Source organism: Salmo salar, chromosome 07, assembly GCF_965601325.2.
Source record: "Salmo salar chromosome 07, fSalSal1, whole genome shotgun sequence".
Taxonomy (NCBI): Eukaryota; Metazoa; Chordata; class Actinopteri; order Salmoniformes; family Salmonidae; genus Salmo; species Salmo salar.
The window spans coordinates 13,200,863-13,220,000 of NC_138297.1; the positions used below are offsets into that span (position 1 = coordinate 13,200,863).

General features: G+C 44.4%; 1 protein-coding gene across 7 annotated transcripts in view; it reads left to right on the top strand.

Annotated features, from left to right (window-relative positions):
* Window positions 1-19,138, top strand: part of LOC106608549 (TBC1 domain family member 14) — a 67,171-nt gene that overhangs the window by 20,381 nt on the left and 27,652 nt on the right. For 6 of the 7 annotated variants that reach the window (XR_014392863.1, XM_014206511.3, XM_014206513.3 and 3 more), the window contains one exon: window positions 2,852-2,975. Coding sequence is in view for 6 of the 7 variants with exons in the window: in XM_014206511.3 (XP_014061986.1) it covers window positions 2,852-2,975 (124 nt within the window). In the remaining variant the exon portion in view is untranslated. Of the gene's footprint in view, window positions 1-2,851; window positions 2,976-13,753; window positions 14,236-19,138 lie in introns of those variants that run through there. The other variant, XM_014206515.3, reaches the window with a different exon arrangement.

The following is a 19,138-nucleotide window of genomic DNA, read 5'->3' on the forward strand; positions in this document are numbered from 1 at the left end:
TATTGGATGTTCTTATAGGCACTTTAGTATTGCCAGTGTAACAGTATTGCCAGTGTAACAGTATAGCTTCCGTCCCTTTCCTCGCCCCTACCTGGGCTCAAACCAGGAACACATCGACAACAGCCACCTTCGAAGCATCGTTACCCATCGCTCCACAAAAGCCTTGGCCCTTGCAGAGCAAGGGGAACAACTACTTCAAGGTCTCAGAGCGAGTTACGTCACCGATTTGAAAAGCTATTAGCACGCATCCCGCTAAATAGCTAGCCATTTCACATCGGTTACACCAGCCTAATCTCGGGAGTTGATAGGCTTGAAGTCATAAACAGCTCAATGCTTGAAGCACAGGGAAGAGCTGCTGGCAAACGCACGAAAGTGCTGTTTGAATGAATACTTACGAGCCTGCTGCTGCCTGCCACCGCTCAGTCAGACTGCTCCATCAAAAATGAAATCATAGACTTAATTATAACATAATAACACACAGAAATACGAGCCTTAGGTCATTAATATGGTCAAATCCGGAAACTATCATTTCGAAAACAAAACGTTTATTCTTTCAGTGAAATACGGAACCGTTCTGTATTTTATCTAATGGATGGCATCCATAAGTCTAAATATTGCTGTTACATTGTACAAACTTCAATGTTATGTCATAATTACGTAAAATTCTGGCAAATTAGTTCGCAATGAGCCAGGCGGCCCAAACTGTTGCATATACCCTGACTCTGCGTGCAAGAGAAGTGACACAATTTCCCTAGTTTAATATTGCCTGCTAACCTGGATATCTTTTAACTAAATATGCAGGTTTAAAAAAATATAACTCTGTATTGATTTTAAGAAAGGCATTGATGTTTATGGTTAGGTACAGTCGTGCAACGATTGTGCTTTTTTCGCAAATGCGCTTTTGTTAAGTCATCTCCCGTTTGGCGAAGTTGGTCTTCACACAGTTCGCAACGAGCCAGGCGGCCCAAACTGCTGCATATACCCTGACTCTGTTGCACAGAACGCAAGAGAAGTTACACAATTTCCCTAGTTAAAAGAAATTCATCTTAGCAGGCAATATTAACTAAATATGCAGGTTTAAAAATATATACTTGTGTATTGATTTTAAGAAAGGCGTTGATGTTTATGGTTAGGTACACATTGGTGCAACGACAGTGCTTTTTTCACGAATGTGCTTGTTAAATAACCGTTTGGCGAAGTAGGCTGTGATTCAATGCTAAATTAACAGGCACCGCATCGATTATATGCAACCCAGGACAAGCAAGATAAATTAGTAATATCATCAACCATGTGTAGTTAACTAGTGATTGTTAAGATTTGTTTTTTATAAGATGCGTTTAATGCTAGCTAGAACCTTACCTTGGCTCCTTGCTGCACTCGCATAACAGGTAGTCAGCCTGCCACGCAGTCTCCTCGCGCAGTGCAATGTATTCGGCCATAATCGGTGTCCATAAATGCCGATTACCGATTGTTGGCCATTCCGATTAATCAGTCGACCTCTACTACAAACTGTTGTGTCCAATGGAACACGTGAGAACATTTTCCTTTATTGAATAAGACTTAATTGCCAGACTTAATTTCTAGTAAATGATTAGCCAGACTTATAAATGAATGATATGTACCCATTGATTCTTGAAGGTTATACTTTGAGAAATGCCTCTCCATCTTAGATCATCAGTTGTACCCCTTCAGAACCCAAAATATAAGCTTGTTTTGCTACAATGTAGAAGCCTCAACATGGTTAAAACGATAATGTTGATACCATGGATAGTAGTCATTGCATCTATAGCCCTGTCTATGAATTTGAGTGGCTACATTTCTCCAGCCCTATCCCTCAGCTGTTTACCTAACAGTGGGAGGTGCCTACTTCATTATTTCAGCTGTGGATTGCCTCTTTAATGCCAACCCCACAGATTATCTTCCTTACGCTGTACTCTAGCTTACCTACTTTAAGTGAAGACGTTATTTTAAATGGAGGTGTAGCCTAGTCCTCTGTTCCTGTCCTGCTCTGTTCCTGTCCTGCTCTGTCCTCTGTTCCTGCTCTGTTTCTGTCCTCTGTTCCTGCTCTGTCCTCTGTTCCTGCTCTGTTCCTGTCCTGCTCTGTCCCTGTCCTGCTCTGTCCCTGTCCTGCTCTGTCCCTGTCCTGCTCTGTCCCTGTCCTGCTCTGTCCCTGTCCTGCTCTGTTCCTGTCCTGCTCTGTTCCTGTCCTGCTCTGTTCCTGTCCTGCTCTGTTCCTGTCCTGCTCTGTTCCTGTCCTGCTCTGTTCCTGTCCTGCTCTGTCCCTGTCCTGCTCTGTTCCTGTCCTGCTCTGTTCCTGTCCTGCTCTGTTCCTGTCCTGCTCTGTCCTCTGTTCCTGCTCTGTCCTCTGTTCCTGCTCTGTCCTCTGTTCCTGCTCTGTCCTCTGTTCCTGCTCTGTCCTCTGTTCCTGCTCTGTCCTCTGTTCCTGCTCTGTCCTCTGTTCCTGCTCTGTCCTCTGTCCTCTGTCCCTGTCCTGTCCTGCTCTGTCCTCTGTCCCTGTCCTGTCCTGCTCTGTCCCTGTCCTGCTCTGTCCCTGTCCTGCTCTGTCCCTGTCCTGCTCTGTTCCTGTCCTGCTCTGTCCTGCTCCAGTCCTCATGTGGTTTAGCTGGGTCTTTAACAGTCCACTGGTTCGTTGTGTGGCTTTGTTTAAATCCATGAATTCCGCTAGTGTGCTTGTCTCACTCATACACCACCCACACACACACGCACCAGCCATTGTATTGTCGTTGTTCTTAGCCTCAGGGTTGACCTAGTAGTGGAGGGAGTGTGTGTGTTTGTGCGCAGCTTTGGCTCTGGGTTTTATGTCCTAATTTCTGTGTTCTTTCTCTCTCAGGAGTCTGTTTGCTAAGAAAGTGAAGGACACTGTGCCAGTGGAGCAGAAGGACACAGGCTGGAAGCTGTTTGGTAGGGTCCCCCCTAGAGATGGCTTGGTGAAGGACCCCCAGAAAATAGACAAGGTGTGTGTACACAGACAGACGACAGACAGACAGACAGACAGACAGACAGACAGACAGACAGACAGACAGACAGACAGACAGACAGACAGACAGACAGACAGACAGACAGACAGACAGACAGACAGACAGACAGACAGACAACACACACCATGAAAAGGGCCTTTAGGATATAACACATTACACAGAGAGAGGCTCACATACCGCCATTGGTTGGAGTGGTAGTGCTTGCAGAAGGACTTTGTTGGATTTTATTCTTGCTGGACCACAATATACTGAATATTTTCTGCAGGGCACTTCCATTAAATGCGTCTAATTTTCCATATTGTGATATTGCAAATGAGAGAGCAAGCACACCATGAAATGAACAGTTACACTCTTCATTGTGTCCTACTTCACAACATTACCTCATTTGTTAATCCATGTTATCTGTAAGTTGCCCTTGATTCCCAATACAAGCCACTACCCTCAGTAATATGCATCACACTGACACTGTGGCTCAGCTGAGACAGCTGGGGGCAAAAGGTCAGCGTTGATTAGATTTGATTAGGATCTCTAATCTTCCAAGAGCTTTGGTATGTGTAACTTAATGGGGACCTGTGACCTGAGGGTCAAAATCAAATCATGACCTGGTCGCATTCACAGATTTGCAGATATTATCGCTGAGAAATTATTGTGTTTCTAGGTCCAACATTGCAGTAATACCTAACAATAAAAAATGAAATAGAAATAAATATCAGAACGAGCAATATATCCATCTATCCATCTATCCATCTATCCATCTATCCATCTATCCATCTATCCATCTATCCATCTATCCATCTATCCATCTATTCATCTATCCATCTATCCATCTATCCATCTATCCATCTATCCATCTATCCATCTATCCATCTATCCATCTATCCATCTATCCATCTATCCATCTATCCATCTATCCATCTATCCATCTATCCATCTATCCATCTATCCATCTATCCATCTATCCATCTATCCATCTATCCATCTATCCATCTATCCATCTATCCATCTATCCATCTATCCATCTATCCATCTATCCATCTATCCATCTATCCATCTATCCATCTATCCATCTATCCATCTATCCATCTATCCATCTATCCATCTATCCATCTATCCATCTATCCATCTATCCATCTATCCATCTATCCATCTATCCATCTATCCATCTATCCATCTATCCATCTATTCATCTATTCATCTATCCATCTATCCATCTATCCATCTATCCATCTATCCATCTATTCATCTATCCATCTATCCATCTATCCATCTATCCATCTATCCATCTATCCATCTATCCATCTATCCATCTATCCATCTATCCATCTATCCATCTATCCATCTATCCATCTATCCATCTATCCATCTATCCATCTATCCATCTATCCATCTATCCATCTATCCATCTATCCATCTATCCATCTATCCATCTATTCATCTATCCATCTATCCATCTATCCATCTATCCATCTATCCATCTATTCATCTATCCATCTATCCATCTATCCATCTATCCATCTATCCATCTATCCATCTATCCATCTATCCATCTATCCATCTATCCATCTATCCATCTATCCATCTATCCATCTATTCATCTATCCATCTATCCATCTATCCATCTATCCATCTATCCATCTATCCATCTATCCATCTATCCATCTATTCATCTATTCATCTATCCATCTATCCATCTATTCATCTATTCATCTATCCATCTATCCATCTATTCATCTATTCATCTATCCATCTATCCATCTATCCATCTATCCATCTATCCATCTATCCATCTATCCATCTATCCATCTATTCATCTATTCATCTATCCATCTATTCATCTATTCATCTATCCATCTATTCATCCATCCATCTATTCATCTATTCATCTATCCATCTATCCATCTATTCATCCATCCATCTATCCATCTATCCATCTATCCATCTATCCATCTATTCATCCATCCATCTATTCATCTATCCATCTATCCATCTATTCATCCATCCATCTATCCATCTATTCATCTATCCATCTATCCATCTATTCATCCATCCATCTATTCATCTATCCATCTATCCATCTATTCATCCATCCATCTATCCATCTATTCATCTATCCATCTATCCATCTATCCATCTATCCATCTATTCATCTATTCATCTATTCATCTATCCATCTATTCATCCATCCATCTATTCATCTATCCATCTATCCATCTATCCATCTATCCATCTATCCATCTATCCATCTATCCATCTATCCATCTATCCATCTATCCATCTATCCATCTATCCATCTATTCATCTATTCATCTATTCATCTATTCATCTAATCATCTAATCATCTATTAATCTAATCTACCATAACCAAGAGCTGGGCAGTTTAAACTAGCAACGGTCACAACAAACTACCGTTGACCCAACACTGTTAACAACAAGCATATTAATGTTATATTATTATAAAGTACAATCTAATGATTAGTTGAATGTGATTCATAATTGCATAGGCTAAACAAAACTAGGTTTAGACATTAGTTTATTATCACCCTCTTGAATTGACCAGTGTATCACTACATTCTAGAGCAGTGAGTGAACACCCTACATATAAAGTGGGTGAAACAGTATGTAAACATTATTATTAAAGTGACCAGTGTTCATTCACTCTATGTACATAGGGCAGCAGCCTCTAAGGTTCTGGGCAGGGTACTGGGTGGAGACCAGCTAGTGGTGACTGCTTAACAGTCTGGTGGCCTGGAGATAGAAGCTGTTTCTCAGTCCCAGCTTTTATGCACCTGTACTATTTCCGCCTTCCAGATGGTATCAGCGTGAGCAGACGGTGGCCTGGGCGGCTGAGGTCGATCTTCTTGGCTTTCTTGTGACACCGGGGGCTGTAGATGTCCTGGAGGGCAGGCAGTCTGCCCCCCGGTGACGCTTTGGGCTGGTCAGGGAGGAATTTTGTCTCTGTTTGCAGCTGGACTCGCATCCTGTTTCCCTGTCTCTCACTCACTCACTCACTCACTCACTCACTCACTCACTCACTCACTCACTCACTCACTCACTCACTCACTCACTCACTCACTCACTCACTCACTCACTCACTCACTCACACAAAGCGTTAGTGTACTAAAGTGATCTACACAGCTGTGGTTCAAAGGTCAAGCGGTAATGTTATCGAGCTAAATGCATGTGTTTTAGACCCATAAATATCATGAAGTCAATCAAGCGTCGGATTGCTTAGATAAAACACAGAAATATTTACTTTACTGAGAACGGCAGTATGAGGGTCTGCCCTGTGTCTGAAGACATCTTCCTCACGGTGTTGACATACCTGTGGCAGGCCTTTACATAGAATGGCAGTATGCGGGTCTGTTCTCAGGCTACTGTGAATGGTGTCTGGTGTATGGAAGAACAAATATCTGTACAATTCAGTGGAGGCTGCTGAGGGGAGAACAGCTCATAATAATGGCTGGAACAGAGCGAATGGAACAGCATGGAAACCATGTGTTTGATGTATTTGATACCATTCCACTGATTCCGCTCCAGTCATTACCACGAGCCCATCCTCCCCAATTAAGGTGCCACCGACTTCCTGTGGTACAATTACATAGGTACTCGCACTCAACCCATAAAAAGGAAAAAAACCAAGGAGGCCGAAATATAGCAAATTTAATCCAGGCTAGAAAGCCTAACAAAAGGCCTATACATTTTACATTTTAGTAATTTAGCAGACGCTCTTATCCAGAGCGACTTACAGTAGTGAATGCATACATTTAATCTAATTTCATGCATTTTTTTGTCTTTTTATTTTTTTGTACTGGCCCCCCGTGGGAATCGAACCCACAACCCTGGTGTTGCACACACCATGCTGGCGTTGCAAACACCATGCTCTACCAACTGAGCCACAGGGAAGGCCTATACTTCCTCAGAGCCCTGACATTATGTCTGACTACAACTGGATGAGCAGTAGCTTCACTCTATATAGCTAGAAGGATTGAAATGTTGTCTTTTCTGGACCTCTTTATCAGTCGGAAGCTTAACTTTACCTGCTACTTCTAGGGTTGATCGTTAGCTTGGATTAGAAGCCCTTCAGGAACACCGCTTGACTATAGACAGTGGGGTCCGAGATGACCCAGGTCTGCCCTTGTACCCACTTACCTCTGTAGCTCAGTTGGTAGGGCATGGCACTTGCAACACCAGGATAATGGGTTCAATTCCCAGGACCACCAATTCTAAAATGTATGACTGTAAGTCGCTTTGGATAAAAGAGTCTGCTAAAGGGCCTATTTTTATTTGTTTCTTTATTTATATACAGTACCTTATAACAGTTTTAGGCAGGTGTGAAAAAATGCTATAACGTATAAATGCTTTCAAAAATAGACATGTTAATACCGTAATTTCCGGACTATAAGCCGCAACTTTTTTCCCACGCTTTGAACCTCGCGGCTTAAACAATGACACGGCTAATATATGGATTTTTCCCGCTTTAATTTTTTTTTCTTCCAAAAAAACACATTCTGTGACGTGCTCAGTTTTTTGCCGGAATGAAGCTTTCATTAGACCAATGAAATTGCCGGACGGGTTAAGGTCAAACAACTTTTTTGTTTACTGTTTAGATTAAATCGAGCGCTCTCAAACTTCCCATCATTCTGATTATGGTAGTCATTTTGTCACCCTCATCATGGCAAAGACACGGAGAAATGCATATGATGCAGCTTTCAAGTTGAAGGCGATTGATCTGGCTGTTGGAAAAGGAAATGGAGCTTCTGCACGGGAGCTTGGTCTTAATGAGTCGATGATAAGACGTTGGAAACAGCAGCGTGAGGAATTGACTCAGTGGAAAAAGACAACTAAAGCTTACTGCTAATTTTTTATTTTTTGTTACAAGCCGTGTTTCGTTAAAGCCTATTTATTTTTGTTACAAGCCGTGTTTCGTTAAAGCCTGTGTAAAGTTAATTTGTTTCATGTACCGGTAGGCACCTGCGGCTTATAGACATGTCAAATCAAATCAAATGTATTTATATAGCCCTTCTTACATCAGCTGATATCTCAAAGTTCTGTACAGAAACCCAGCTTAAAACCCCAAACGGCAAGCAATGCAGGTGTAGAAGCACGGTGGCTAGGAAAAACTCCCTAGAAAGGCCAAAACCTAGGAAGAAACCTAGAGAGGAACCAGGCTATGAGGGGTGGCCAGTCCTCTTCTGGCTGTGCCGGGTGGAGATTATAACAGCACATGGCCAAGATGTTCAAATGTTCATATATGACCAGCATGGTCAAATAATAATAATCATAGTAGTTGTCGAGGGTGCAACAAGTCAGTAACACAAGAGTAAGTGTCAGTTGGCTTTTTCATAGCCGATCTTTGAGAGTATCTCTACCGCTCCTGCTGTCTCTAGAGAGTTGAAAACAGCAGGTCTGGGACAGGTAGCACGTCCGGTGAACAGGTCAGGGTTCCAGCAGGTCTGGGACAGCAAGTCTGGGACAGGTAGCACGTCCGGTGAACAGGTCAGGGTTCCATAGGCAGAACAGTTGAAACTGGAGCAGCAGCACGGCCAGGTGGACTGGGGACAGCAAGGAGTCATCATGCCAGGTAGTCCTGAGGCATGGTCCTAGGGCTCAGGTCCTCTGAACGAGAGAAAGAAAGAAAGAGAGAATTAGAGAGCATATTTAAATTCACACAGGACACCGGATAAGACAGGAGAAATACTCCAGATGTAACAGACTGACCCTAGCCCCCCGACACATAAACTACTGCAGCATAAATACTGGAGGCTGAGACAGGAGGGTTCAGGAGACACTGTGGCCCCATCCGATGAAACCCCCGGACAGGGCCAAACGGGCAGGATATAACCCCACCCACTTTGCCAAAGCACAGCCCCCACACCACCATGTGTGGTGCACCATGTGCGGCTTATTTATGTTCAAAATAATATATATTTTTTAAATTCAGTGGGTGCGGCTTATATTCGTGTGCTCAATAGTCCGGAAATTACGGTAGATCATTTTTTATCAATTAACAAAATGCAAAGTGAGTGAACAGAAGAAAAATCTAAATCAAATCCATATTTGGTGTGACAACCCTTTGCCTTCAAAACAGCATAAATTCTTCTGGGTACACTTGACAAAGTCAGGGATTTTGTAGGCATATAGTCAGGTGTATGATTAAACAACTATACCAAATAGTTGCTAATGAGCATCAATTCAATATGTAGATTGTGTTTTAATCATTACCTGAAACAGAAACAGCTGTGTAGGAGGAGTAAAACTGGGTGAGGAACAGCCAAACTCAGCTATCAAGGTGAGGTTGCTGAAGACCGTTTACTGTCAAAAGTCATACACCATGGCAAGACTGAGCACAGCAACAAGACACAAGGTTGTTATACTGCATCAAGGTCTCTCCCAGGCAGAAATTTCAAGGCAGAAAGGAGTTTCCAGATGTGCTGTCCAAGCTCTTTTGAAGAAGCACAGAGAAACGGACAACATTGAGGACCGTAGACGCAGTGGCTAAGGAAACTTACTGCAGCAGATGAAAGACCATCATGCTTACTTCTCTTCACAACCGGAATATGTCCAACAGTGCCATCAGCTCAGAATTGTCAGAAAACAGTGGGCCCCTGGTACACCCATCTACTGTCCGGAGAAGTCTGGTCAGAAGAAGACTTGCGGCCAAAAGGCCATACCTCCGACGTGGAAACAAGGCCAAGCGACTCAACTATGCATGAAAACACAGGAGCTGGGGTGCAGAAAAATGGCAGCAGGTGCTCTGGACTGATGAGTCAAATATTTGGCTGTAGCAGAAGGCAGTTTGTTCGCCGAAGGGCTGGGGAGCGATACACGAATGAGTGTCTGCAGGCACCAGTGAAGCATGGTGGATGTTCCTTGCAAGTTTGGGGCTGCATTTCTGCAAATCGAGTTGGGTATTTGGTCAGAATTAATGGTCTCCTCAATGCTGAGAAGTACAGGCAGATACTTATCCATCATGCAACACCATCAGGGAGGCATCTGATTAGCCCCAAATTTATTCTGCAGCATGACAACGACCCCAAACATTTAGTGAAAGTCATTAAGAACTACAGCGTAAAGAAGAACAAGGAGTCCTGGAAGTGATGGTATGGCCCCCCACAGAGCTCTGATCTCAAAATCATCAAGTCTGTCTGGGATTACATGAAGAGAAAGAAGCACCTGAGGCTGCCTAAATCCACAGAAGAACTGTGGTTAGTTCTCCAAGATGTTTGGGCCATCCTACCTGCCGAGTTCCTTCAACCTGTGCAAGTGTACCTAGAAGAATTGATGCTGTTTTGAAGGCAAAAGGTGGTCACACCAAATATGGATTTGATGTAGATTTTTCTTCTGTTCACACACTTTGCATTTTGTTAATTGATAAATATAATCTATTAACAAGCATTCTTACTTTACAGCATTTTTTCACACCTGCATAAAACGTTTGTACTGTACATACATACAGTTGAAGTCGGAAGTTTACATACACTTAGGTTGGAGTCATTAAAACTCGTTTTTCACCCACTCCACAAATTTCTCGTTAACAAACTGGTTTTGGCAAGTCGGTTAGGACATCTACTTTGTGCATGACACAAGTAATTTTTCCAACAATTGTTTAGAAAGATTATTTCACTTTATAATTCACTGTATCACAATTCCAGTGGGTCAGAAGTTTACATGCACTAAGTTGATGTCATGGCTGTAGAAGCTTCTGATAGGCTAATTGACATAATTTGTGTGACAGTCAGGAAGTTAAAGCTCATTCACAAATGGGTCTTCCAAATGGACAATGACCTCAAGCATACTTCCAAAGTTGTGGAAAAATGGCTTACGGACAACAAAGTCAAGGTATTGGAGTGGCCATCACAAAGCCCTGACCTCAATCCCATAGAACATTTGTAGGCAGAACTGAAAATGTGTGTGCGAGCAAGGAGGCTTACAAACCCGACTCAGTTACACCATCTCTGGCAGGAGGAATGTGCCAAAATTCACCCACCTTATTGTGGGAACCTTGTGGAAGGCTACCTGAAACGTTTGACCCAAGTTAAACAATTTAAAGGCAATGCTACCAAATACTAATTGAGTGTATGTAAACTTCTGACCCACTGGGAATGTGAAAGAAATAAAAGCTGAAATAAATCATTCTCTCTGCTATTATTCTGACATTTCACATTCTTAAAATAAAGTGGTGATCCTAACTGACCTAAGACAGGGAATTTTTACTTGGATTAGAAATTGTCAGGAATTGTGAAAAACTTAGTTTAAATGTATTTGGCTAAGGTGTATGTAAACTTCTGACTTCAACTGTACATACTCACAGTACCAGTCAAAAGTTTGGACACCTACTCATTCAAGGATTTCTCTTTTACTATTTTCTACATTGTCGAATAATAGTGAAGAGATCAAAACATTGAATCATGTAGTTATCAAAAAAGTGTATTATATTTGAGATTCTTCAAAGTAGTCACCCTTTGCCTTGACAGCTTTGCACACTCTTGGCATTCTGTCAACCAGCTTTATGAGGGAGTCACCTGGAATGCATTTCAATTAACAAATGCAGTTGCAAAAACCATCAAGCACTATGATGAAACTGGCTCTCATGAGGACTGCCACAGGAAAGGAAGACCCAGAGTTACCTTTGCTGCAGAGGATAAGTTCATTAGTTACCAGCCTTAGATTGCAGGCCAAATAAATGCTTCACAGAGTTCAAGTAACAGACACATCTCAACATCAACTGTTCTGGTGAGACTGCGTGAAATCAGGCCTTTATGGTTGAATTGCTTCGAAGAAACCACTACTAAATTACACCAATAATAAGAAGAGACTTGCTTGGGCCAAGAAACACGAGTAATCTGTCTTTTGGTCTGATGAGTCCAAATTTGAGATTTTTGTTTCCAACCGCCGTGTCTTTGTGAGACACAGATTAGGTAAATGGATGATCTCCACATGTGTAGTTCCCACTGTGAAGCATGGAAGAGGTGGTGTGGGGGTGCTTTGCTGGTGACACTTTTCGTACATTTATTTAGAATTCAAGTCACACTTAAATATCACAGCATTCTGCAGTGATACGCCATCCCATCTGGTTTGCGCTTAGTCCCACTATCATTTTGTTTTTCATCAGGACAATGACCCAAAACACACCTCTAGGCTGTGTAAGGACTATTTGACCAAGGAGAGTGATGGAGTGCTGCATCAGATGACCTGGCCTCCACAATCACCTGACCTCAACCCAATTGAGATGGTTTGGGATGGGTTGGACCGCAGAGTGCAGGAAAAGTAGCCAACAAGTGCTTAGCATATCAAAAAGCATTCCAGGTGAAGCTGGTTGAGAGAATGCCAAGAGTGTGCAAAGCTGTCATCAAGGCAAATGGTGGTTACTTAATTTACAGAAGAATCTCAAAATATATTTAGGTTTGTTTAACACTTTTTTTTGGTTACTACATGATTCTATGTGTTATTTCATAGTATTGATGTGTTCAGGATTATTCTACAATGTAGAAAATCGTTTAAAATAAAGAAATACCATTATGAGTTTGTGTCCAAACTTTTGACTGGTACTGTGTGTATATAACCTGCCTATATAACCATCATACATGTGCCGTCGTTGTATCCGACTACAGTGATAGTGTGAACCATGACGTGAAAGCATTACATAGGGTCCTCCGATTTAAAGAGTCCAACATGTCACGTGTAGGCCTTTCTCTACCATTTTATCCTTTCAGTGTGGACAGTGTCGTTTTCCTAACCCAGATGAGCTCTCTAGGGCTACAACACCTAGCCCTTTGGTGTAGCGTAATGCATTTTCACCTCCGGTGGTAACCCTATCCCAGGTGTAGCGTAATGCATTTTCACCTCCGGTGGTAACCCTCTCCCAGGTGTAGCGTAATGCATTTTCACCTCCGGTGGTAACCCTCTCCCAGGTGTAGCGTAATGCATTTTCACCTCCGGTGGTAACCCTATCCCAGGTGTAGCGTAATGCATTTTCACCTCCGGTGGTAACCCTATCCCAGGTGTAGCGTAATGCATTTTCACCTCCGGTGGTAACCCTATCCCAGGTGTAGCGTAATGCATTTTCACCTCCGGTGGTAACCCTATCCCAGGTGTAGCGTAATGCATTTTCACCTCCGGTGGTAACCCTATCCCAGGTGTAGCGTAATGCATTTTCACCTCCGGTGGTAACCCTATCCCAGGTGTAGCGTAATGCATTTTCACCTCCGGTGGTAACCCTATCCCAGGTGTAGCGTAATGCATTTTCACCTCCGGTGGTAACCCTATCCCAGGTGCCGGGGCTCGGATGGCAAGGCTCGATTTTCAGCATCTGTCTGGACACTATTGTCTCGCCATGGCAACCGCTGGCTGATGGCAGGGGGTGGGGCCAATGTCCTGTGGGCAATGAGTCTGTGTTTTCTGGTTTCTTAGTCTACTGCTGTTTTTCTCCTGCTTTATTTCACCATAACACTATGAGGCCCTTTTCTTTCGTCAATAACTTTTAGCCCTTTGAGAATGCTCGGCCGTAATTCAATTGTCGAGCTACATTTTTCACATTTTCTGCCCCCCCCTCCACCATTGCCTGCAGGAAATGTAGTTATTTCATAGCCCCCCTTGTCCCACCGGTACTTACCCGTCAATCACCTGGAAGTCAACCAATCCCTGTTTCCCCGTTAGCTTGGGTCCTCCCCCTCTGAGGCTAAACAGAGTTGCTGAACACGGAAGAGCAAAGACTCACTGACGTCACCGTCTTCAAGACCAAGCAGGCTATAATTCAGAGAGACGGGGAAGGAAATGTAGGGAGAGAATAAAAAGCTGACCCCAAGGCATCGCTGTCAGAGAGTGCCGAGAAGATGGATTATTATAGCGGAGAGGAGTGGATGAGAAATGGATGCTGTATTCATCACTCTGGGTTTGATTAGAGTGGCTGGCTCCTTTTTCAGCGCAGCGACTAATAGAGCAAGGCGCTGCGGATGCGCTCACACACACACTGATCCTCTGGGTTCTTCACTGATTCAGGGCCTCAGTGTAGCGTCTGCATGCTGAGAGGGGGAGAGAGAGTGACAGAGGGAGAGAAGGCGGTATCATGCATCACCTCCAGCTGGGGGTGTGTCCTATCGACAGGCCTGCTGTCACCCTGACCACCTCGTCCTCTGTGTGGGCTGTAGCTGGGCCAACGGGAGCAGCCATGACGGTTTGTGGAGTTTAAACCCTCTCGGTTGGTCTGGGTGTCTGTACGGAAACTGTTGCCTTCATGGTGAGTGAGCTTGTGTGCGTTTTGTCTGTGTGTGTGTTTGTCAGCTCGACGCGATGAAGATGAGGGTGCGAGCACAGCAGTCTACAGTCTCTCCTCTCTCGTTCTCTCTCTCCCCCCGTCTGACAGAAGGAAAAATTAGGGAGTAGAAAGAGAAGGAATGATGGGGAGAGAGGGAGGTAGAGGACAGGAGAGCTTAGCCTTTACACGTCATCCTCTTTCAGCTCATCTCTCTGAGGTGAAGTGTGAGTGTGTGAAATGTTTATTTTGAAAGGTATTTTGCCAGCTTCTGATGACCGGTGTACTTGTATTAGATTTGTCCAGCAGTGTATCTGTTGTAATACAACCTGTCTATGAAACAACAGACTCCTGTTCTCCCTGTAGAAGTGTTGTTTTGCGGTAGACTCATGCTTTCTAGTAATGGGGGGGAATGAATACAGTTAAATATTGGGATATTATTTTTGACAATGTATCGTTTTGACAATATTTTAATATTATTTTTGCCCTAGTTGGCTGTACCTGAACAAACTCCAGTATTCTTCCTTCATAGCTTGTTCTCCTCTTCTTTTTAAATAGGAAGACAATTTTGTTTTCAGCACTTTTATTTCCATGACTGATGCAGACATGGTGAGCAATATGTTTGGAACATCGAATCATCACAATAAAATCACAGTATCGAATTGCAGTACATATAGGATCATGAGAATCGCAATGCGTAATGTATCGACACCTAAGTATCATGACAATATCGTATCGTGAGGTCCCTGGCAGTTCCCAGCCCTAATGTTTTCCCTGTGGAAGTGTCTGGTGTTTGTCCTCTATCTCTCTCTCTCTCTCTCTCACACACACACCCACCCCCTCTGGGTCTCTCTAACCTCTCATTGCGGGAGAGAAGGAACGAGATGTGGAGTGCTCCATCCCGACCCAGTGCGGTAAATGGACTTTCCAAACATTTCCTGGATGTGCACTAGACTAGTGGATGTTCAACTCAGTTAAAAGTAGTGGATTGGAAGGAGCTATGCTCTGCAGTGGTATTGTCCCCCTGCTAGTGGTCTTCACCTGGTTCATAGAAGAACATGTTGTCAGTCTGCCCTGTCTAGCAGTAGACTATTACAATACAACTTTATCAACCTCTTTTAGTGTCAGTAAGGCATTGCTTCTACAGGTAACCCCTAGACTATACCCTGTACTGTCACTTCGCTTATTGCTAAGCATGTTTGTCCTGTCCAACGCCATCAGAACGCTGTGCCAACGGAGGCAGACAGACAGGCCCAAAGAGAACCGCTTACATCACCAGGAAATGAGAGTAAGTTAATGAAACACTGGCCTTGTCGTAACTATGCATGTTCCCCTCGAGACAGGTAACCCTGGGATACCGTTGCCACTGGAGTCGCTAAAAGCACTAAAGCCCATCTCCCTATTTGATTACATGACCAGCCTCGACGCCGAACAAACACAAAGTCAATGTTATGACATCCTAGCGGTAGCAGTGAAAGGCTAATTCACACAGAGCAGAGGCTGTTGGTTCCATGTGATTGTGGTCGCTGAAATAGGATTCCGACGTCGGGGTGAGGGGATTGGTGTGACGCCAACCGTCTGTTTGGTAAATGTGTTTACTACGGTACTAATCCAAGGCCGTGCGATAAACTGCTCTCTCAGCCTGTGACTAGTGAGGAAGGGGAAGCGCTTTGTACTGCCCTACAAAGCAAAAAGGCACCAACTGCTCATTTGGTCGAAAATGAGTTGTCATTTTTGCGACATTAAATACATGCTTAATCATGTGGACAAGTATCCTGCCTCTATTGTGTTTTGGAGAAAATGGGCGTCATGTTAGCAGTAACTGCATGAAGTTACTGTGAAACCAAGGTAAATAAAAGCCATTTTTCTCAGTTCCACGCTAAGAGCAGTTACTGTCTTCTTGCTTGGTAGGACAGAATAGGGGAACCCGTTTTGCTTGGTGGGGCAGAATAGGGGAACACGTTTTGCTTGGTGGGGCAGAATGGGTGAACCCGTTTTGCTTGGTGGGGCAGAATGGGTGAACCCGTTTTGCTTGGTGGGGCAGAATGGGGGAACCCGTTTTGCTTGGTGGGGCAGAATGGGGGAACCCGTTTTGCTTGGTGGGGCAGAATGGGGGAACCCGTTTTGCTTGGTGGGGCAGAATGGGGGAACCCGTTTTGCTTGGTGGGGCAGAATGGGGGAACCCGTTTTGCTTGGTGGGGCAGAATGGGGGAACCCGTTTTGCTTGGTGGGGCAGAATGGGGGAACCCGTTTTGCTTGGTGGGGCAGAATGGGGGAACCCGTTTTGCTTGGTGGGGCAGAATGGGTGAACCCGTTTTGCTTGGTGGGGCAGAATGGGTGAACCCGTTTTGCTTGGTGGGGCAGAATGGGTGAACCCGTTTTGCTTGGTGGGGCAGAATGGGTGAACCCGTTTTGCTTGGTGGGGCAGAATGGGTGAACCCGTTTTGCTTGGTGGGGCAGAATATCCCTTACCATTTATGTAACACACACTCATTTTCCTCTTCCCTCTCTTCTTTTCTCTCTCACGTGCAGACAGCCTGCGTTCCTTTCACCTTGCTAGAGGCACCTGCAATGTCGCTGCAGAGGTGCCAGATTTTTGCTCCCCTCCTCCCCCCCCATCCCCTGGCTAGCTGGAAAGGCTTCCACCCTGGTTGCTCACCCCCATTCACTACAGTCCTTATAACATTGTACTGTCTTTCACAACGAGCCCATATCTGCTGTCACCAGTCACCTTTAGTTCACCTATATGCTGACAGGACTCAAGCATGGACTCAGCCAGAGCAGTTTGATATATGGTTATATCCGACTCTGGTTTAAGTTAAACTGTTGTTCCATAGTTGTAATGGAGTATCTGTAAAAGCATCATTTCAGCACGGGAAAGTACTGCGTGTGTAGCAAGGAAACAGGCCCTGAAAGAATCTGAATGGTATGCCAACTCTGGCTTAGTAATCTCTAAGTACTGTCTGCTGAATCTGGGTTTCTGCAGTGGGGTGATAATGCTTTACATAAGGCTACATAAAGTACTGAGCAAAAGGGATGGGATGGGATGGGGGGGTGGAGTGAGGGAGAAATGGTGAGAAAGTGAGCATGGAAAGAGTGAGAGTAGTGGCTCTGATCCTGCAGTGTGGGGGCTCCCGAGTGGCGCAGCGGTCTAAGGCCTCTCAGTGCTAGAGGCGTCACTACAGACACCCAGGTTCGATTCCAGGCTGTATCACAACCGGCCGTGATTGGTAGTCCCATCGGGCAGCGCACAGCGTCATCCAGGTTTGGCCGGTGTAGGTCATCGTTGTAAATAAGAATTTGTTCTTAACTGACTTGCCTAGTTAAAGGTTAAATAAAAAAATTGTAAGTAAGAATTTGTTCTTAACTGACTTTAAAAAAATAAAAAATAATAATTGTAAAAAAGTCTCTCTTGCTCCAATCAGTGACTCACCACTTTGTAGTAACAGCTCTGTGTCTTTCAGCCCTGTGCTCTGAGCAGCAGCCCTGCCTAGCCCGGCCTGTCTGCAGCCACAGGCTTGTCTCTCTGAATCACCAGCTCACATGTCTCCATCATACATCACATGGAGTCAGGGTTTCCATCACTCAATAGTGTCTCTGACCTCTTCCTCCTCCACCAATCCACTCACTTTTGTTATCCATCGCTCTCTGTCTCGCTCTCTGTCTCGCTCTCTGTCTCGCTCTCTGTCTCGCTCTCTGTCTCGCTCTCTGTCTCGCTCTCTGTCTCGCTCTCTTTCTCGCTCTCTTTCTCGCTCTCTCTCTGTCTCTCTTTCTTGCTCTCTCTCTGTCTCTCTGTCTCTCTCTCCTCTAACCTCTCTCCTCTACCTCATAGGAGACAGCACTCAGAGAATCTCACCTCCTAATTTCCCCAGTGCAGTGCCAGGGGGAACCACCGCAGTAGGTTGAGCCTCACGCCTGGCTTCCTCCTTTTAAGATGACCTCACTGTACATATTGCCCAGTAGGGCCTTTTACAACGACACTACGCCGACCTTGGAAACTGTTACTACAAACACGTATTTATACTCATAGAATAGTAGCTGGCCTGAGCGTGACCTTTTCAGACAACATAAATAGACATGATCAATAACTGTCAGTTTTGTCCTAGTTTGGTTGAGTGTAAAACCGTCAGAGTGGAGAAAACCCATGTAAAACTACTTAGAATGAATATTCCCATCTCAGAGTCATGCACTGCTCATAATAACAATATGGTGATATCACATGTTATGGTCATATGGCCCAGCCCCATCTCTCACCAGCCAGTGTACTGACACCTCATCACACACTGATCACTCTGCCCCTACATCTTACACTACAGGCCCATCTCTCACCAGCCAGTGTACTGACACCTCATCACACACTGATCACTCTGCCCCTACATCTTACAGTACAGGCCCATCTCTCACCAGCCAGTGTACTGACACCTCATCACACACTGATCACTCTGCCCCTACATCTTACAGTACAGGCCCATCTCTCTGTTGCCTCAGGCTGTGGCCTCTTTGTGCCACACACACACACACACACACACACACGCACACACACACAACCCTGTGAGTGAGTCAACTCTCTGTCATTGTTTAACTGCTCCCGTGGCCGGAGGTCTAACGGCCATGGCGTCACGCGCCCCACTCTGTGACACACAGAGGGACACACTCATTAGATAGGGGACACTAAGGTCCAGGGGCTGTACGTGTGTGTGTGTGTGTGTGTGTGTGTGTGTGTGTGTGTGTGTGTGTGTGTGTGTGTGTGTGTGTGTGTGTGTGTGTGTGTGTGTGGTGTGTGTGTGTGTGTGTGTGTGTGTGTGTGTGGTGTGTGTGTGTGTGTGTGTGTGTGTGTGTGGAAAAAGAGTGGACCAAGGGATAAAATAAGTCTTTAGGGGAAATGAAA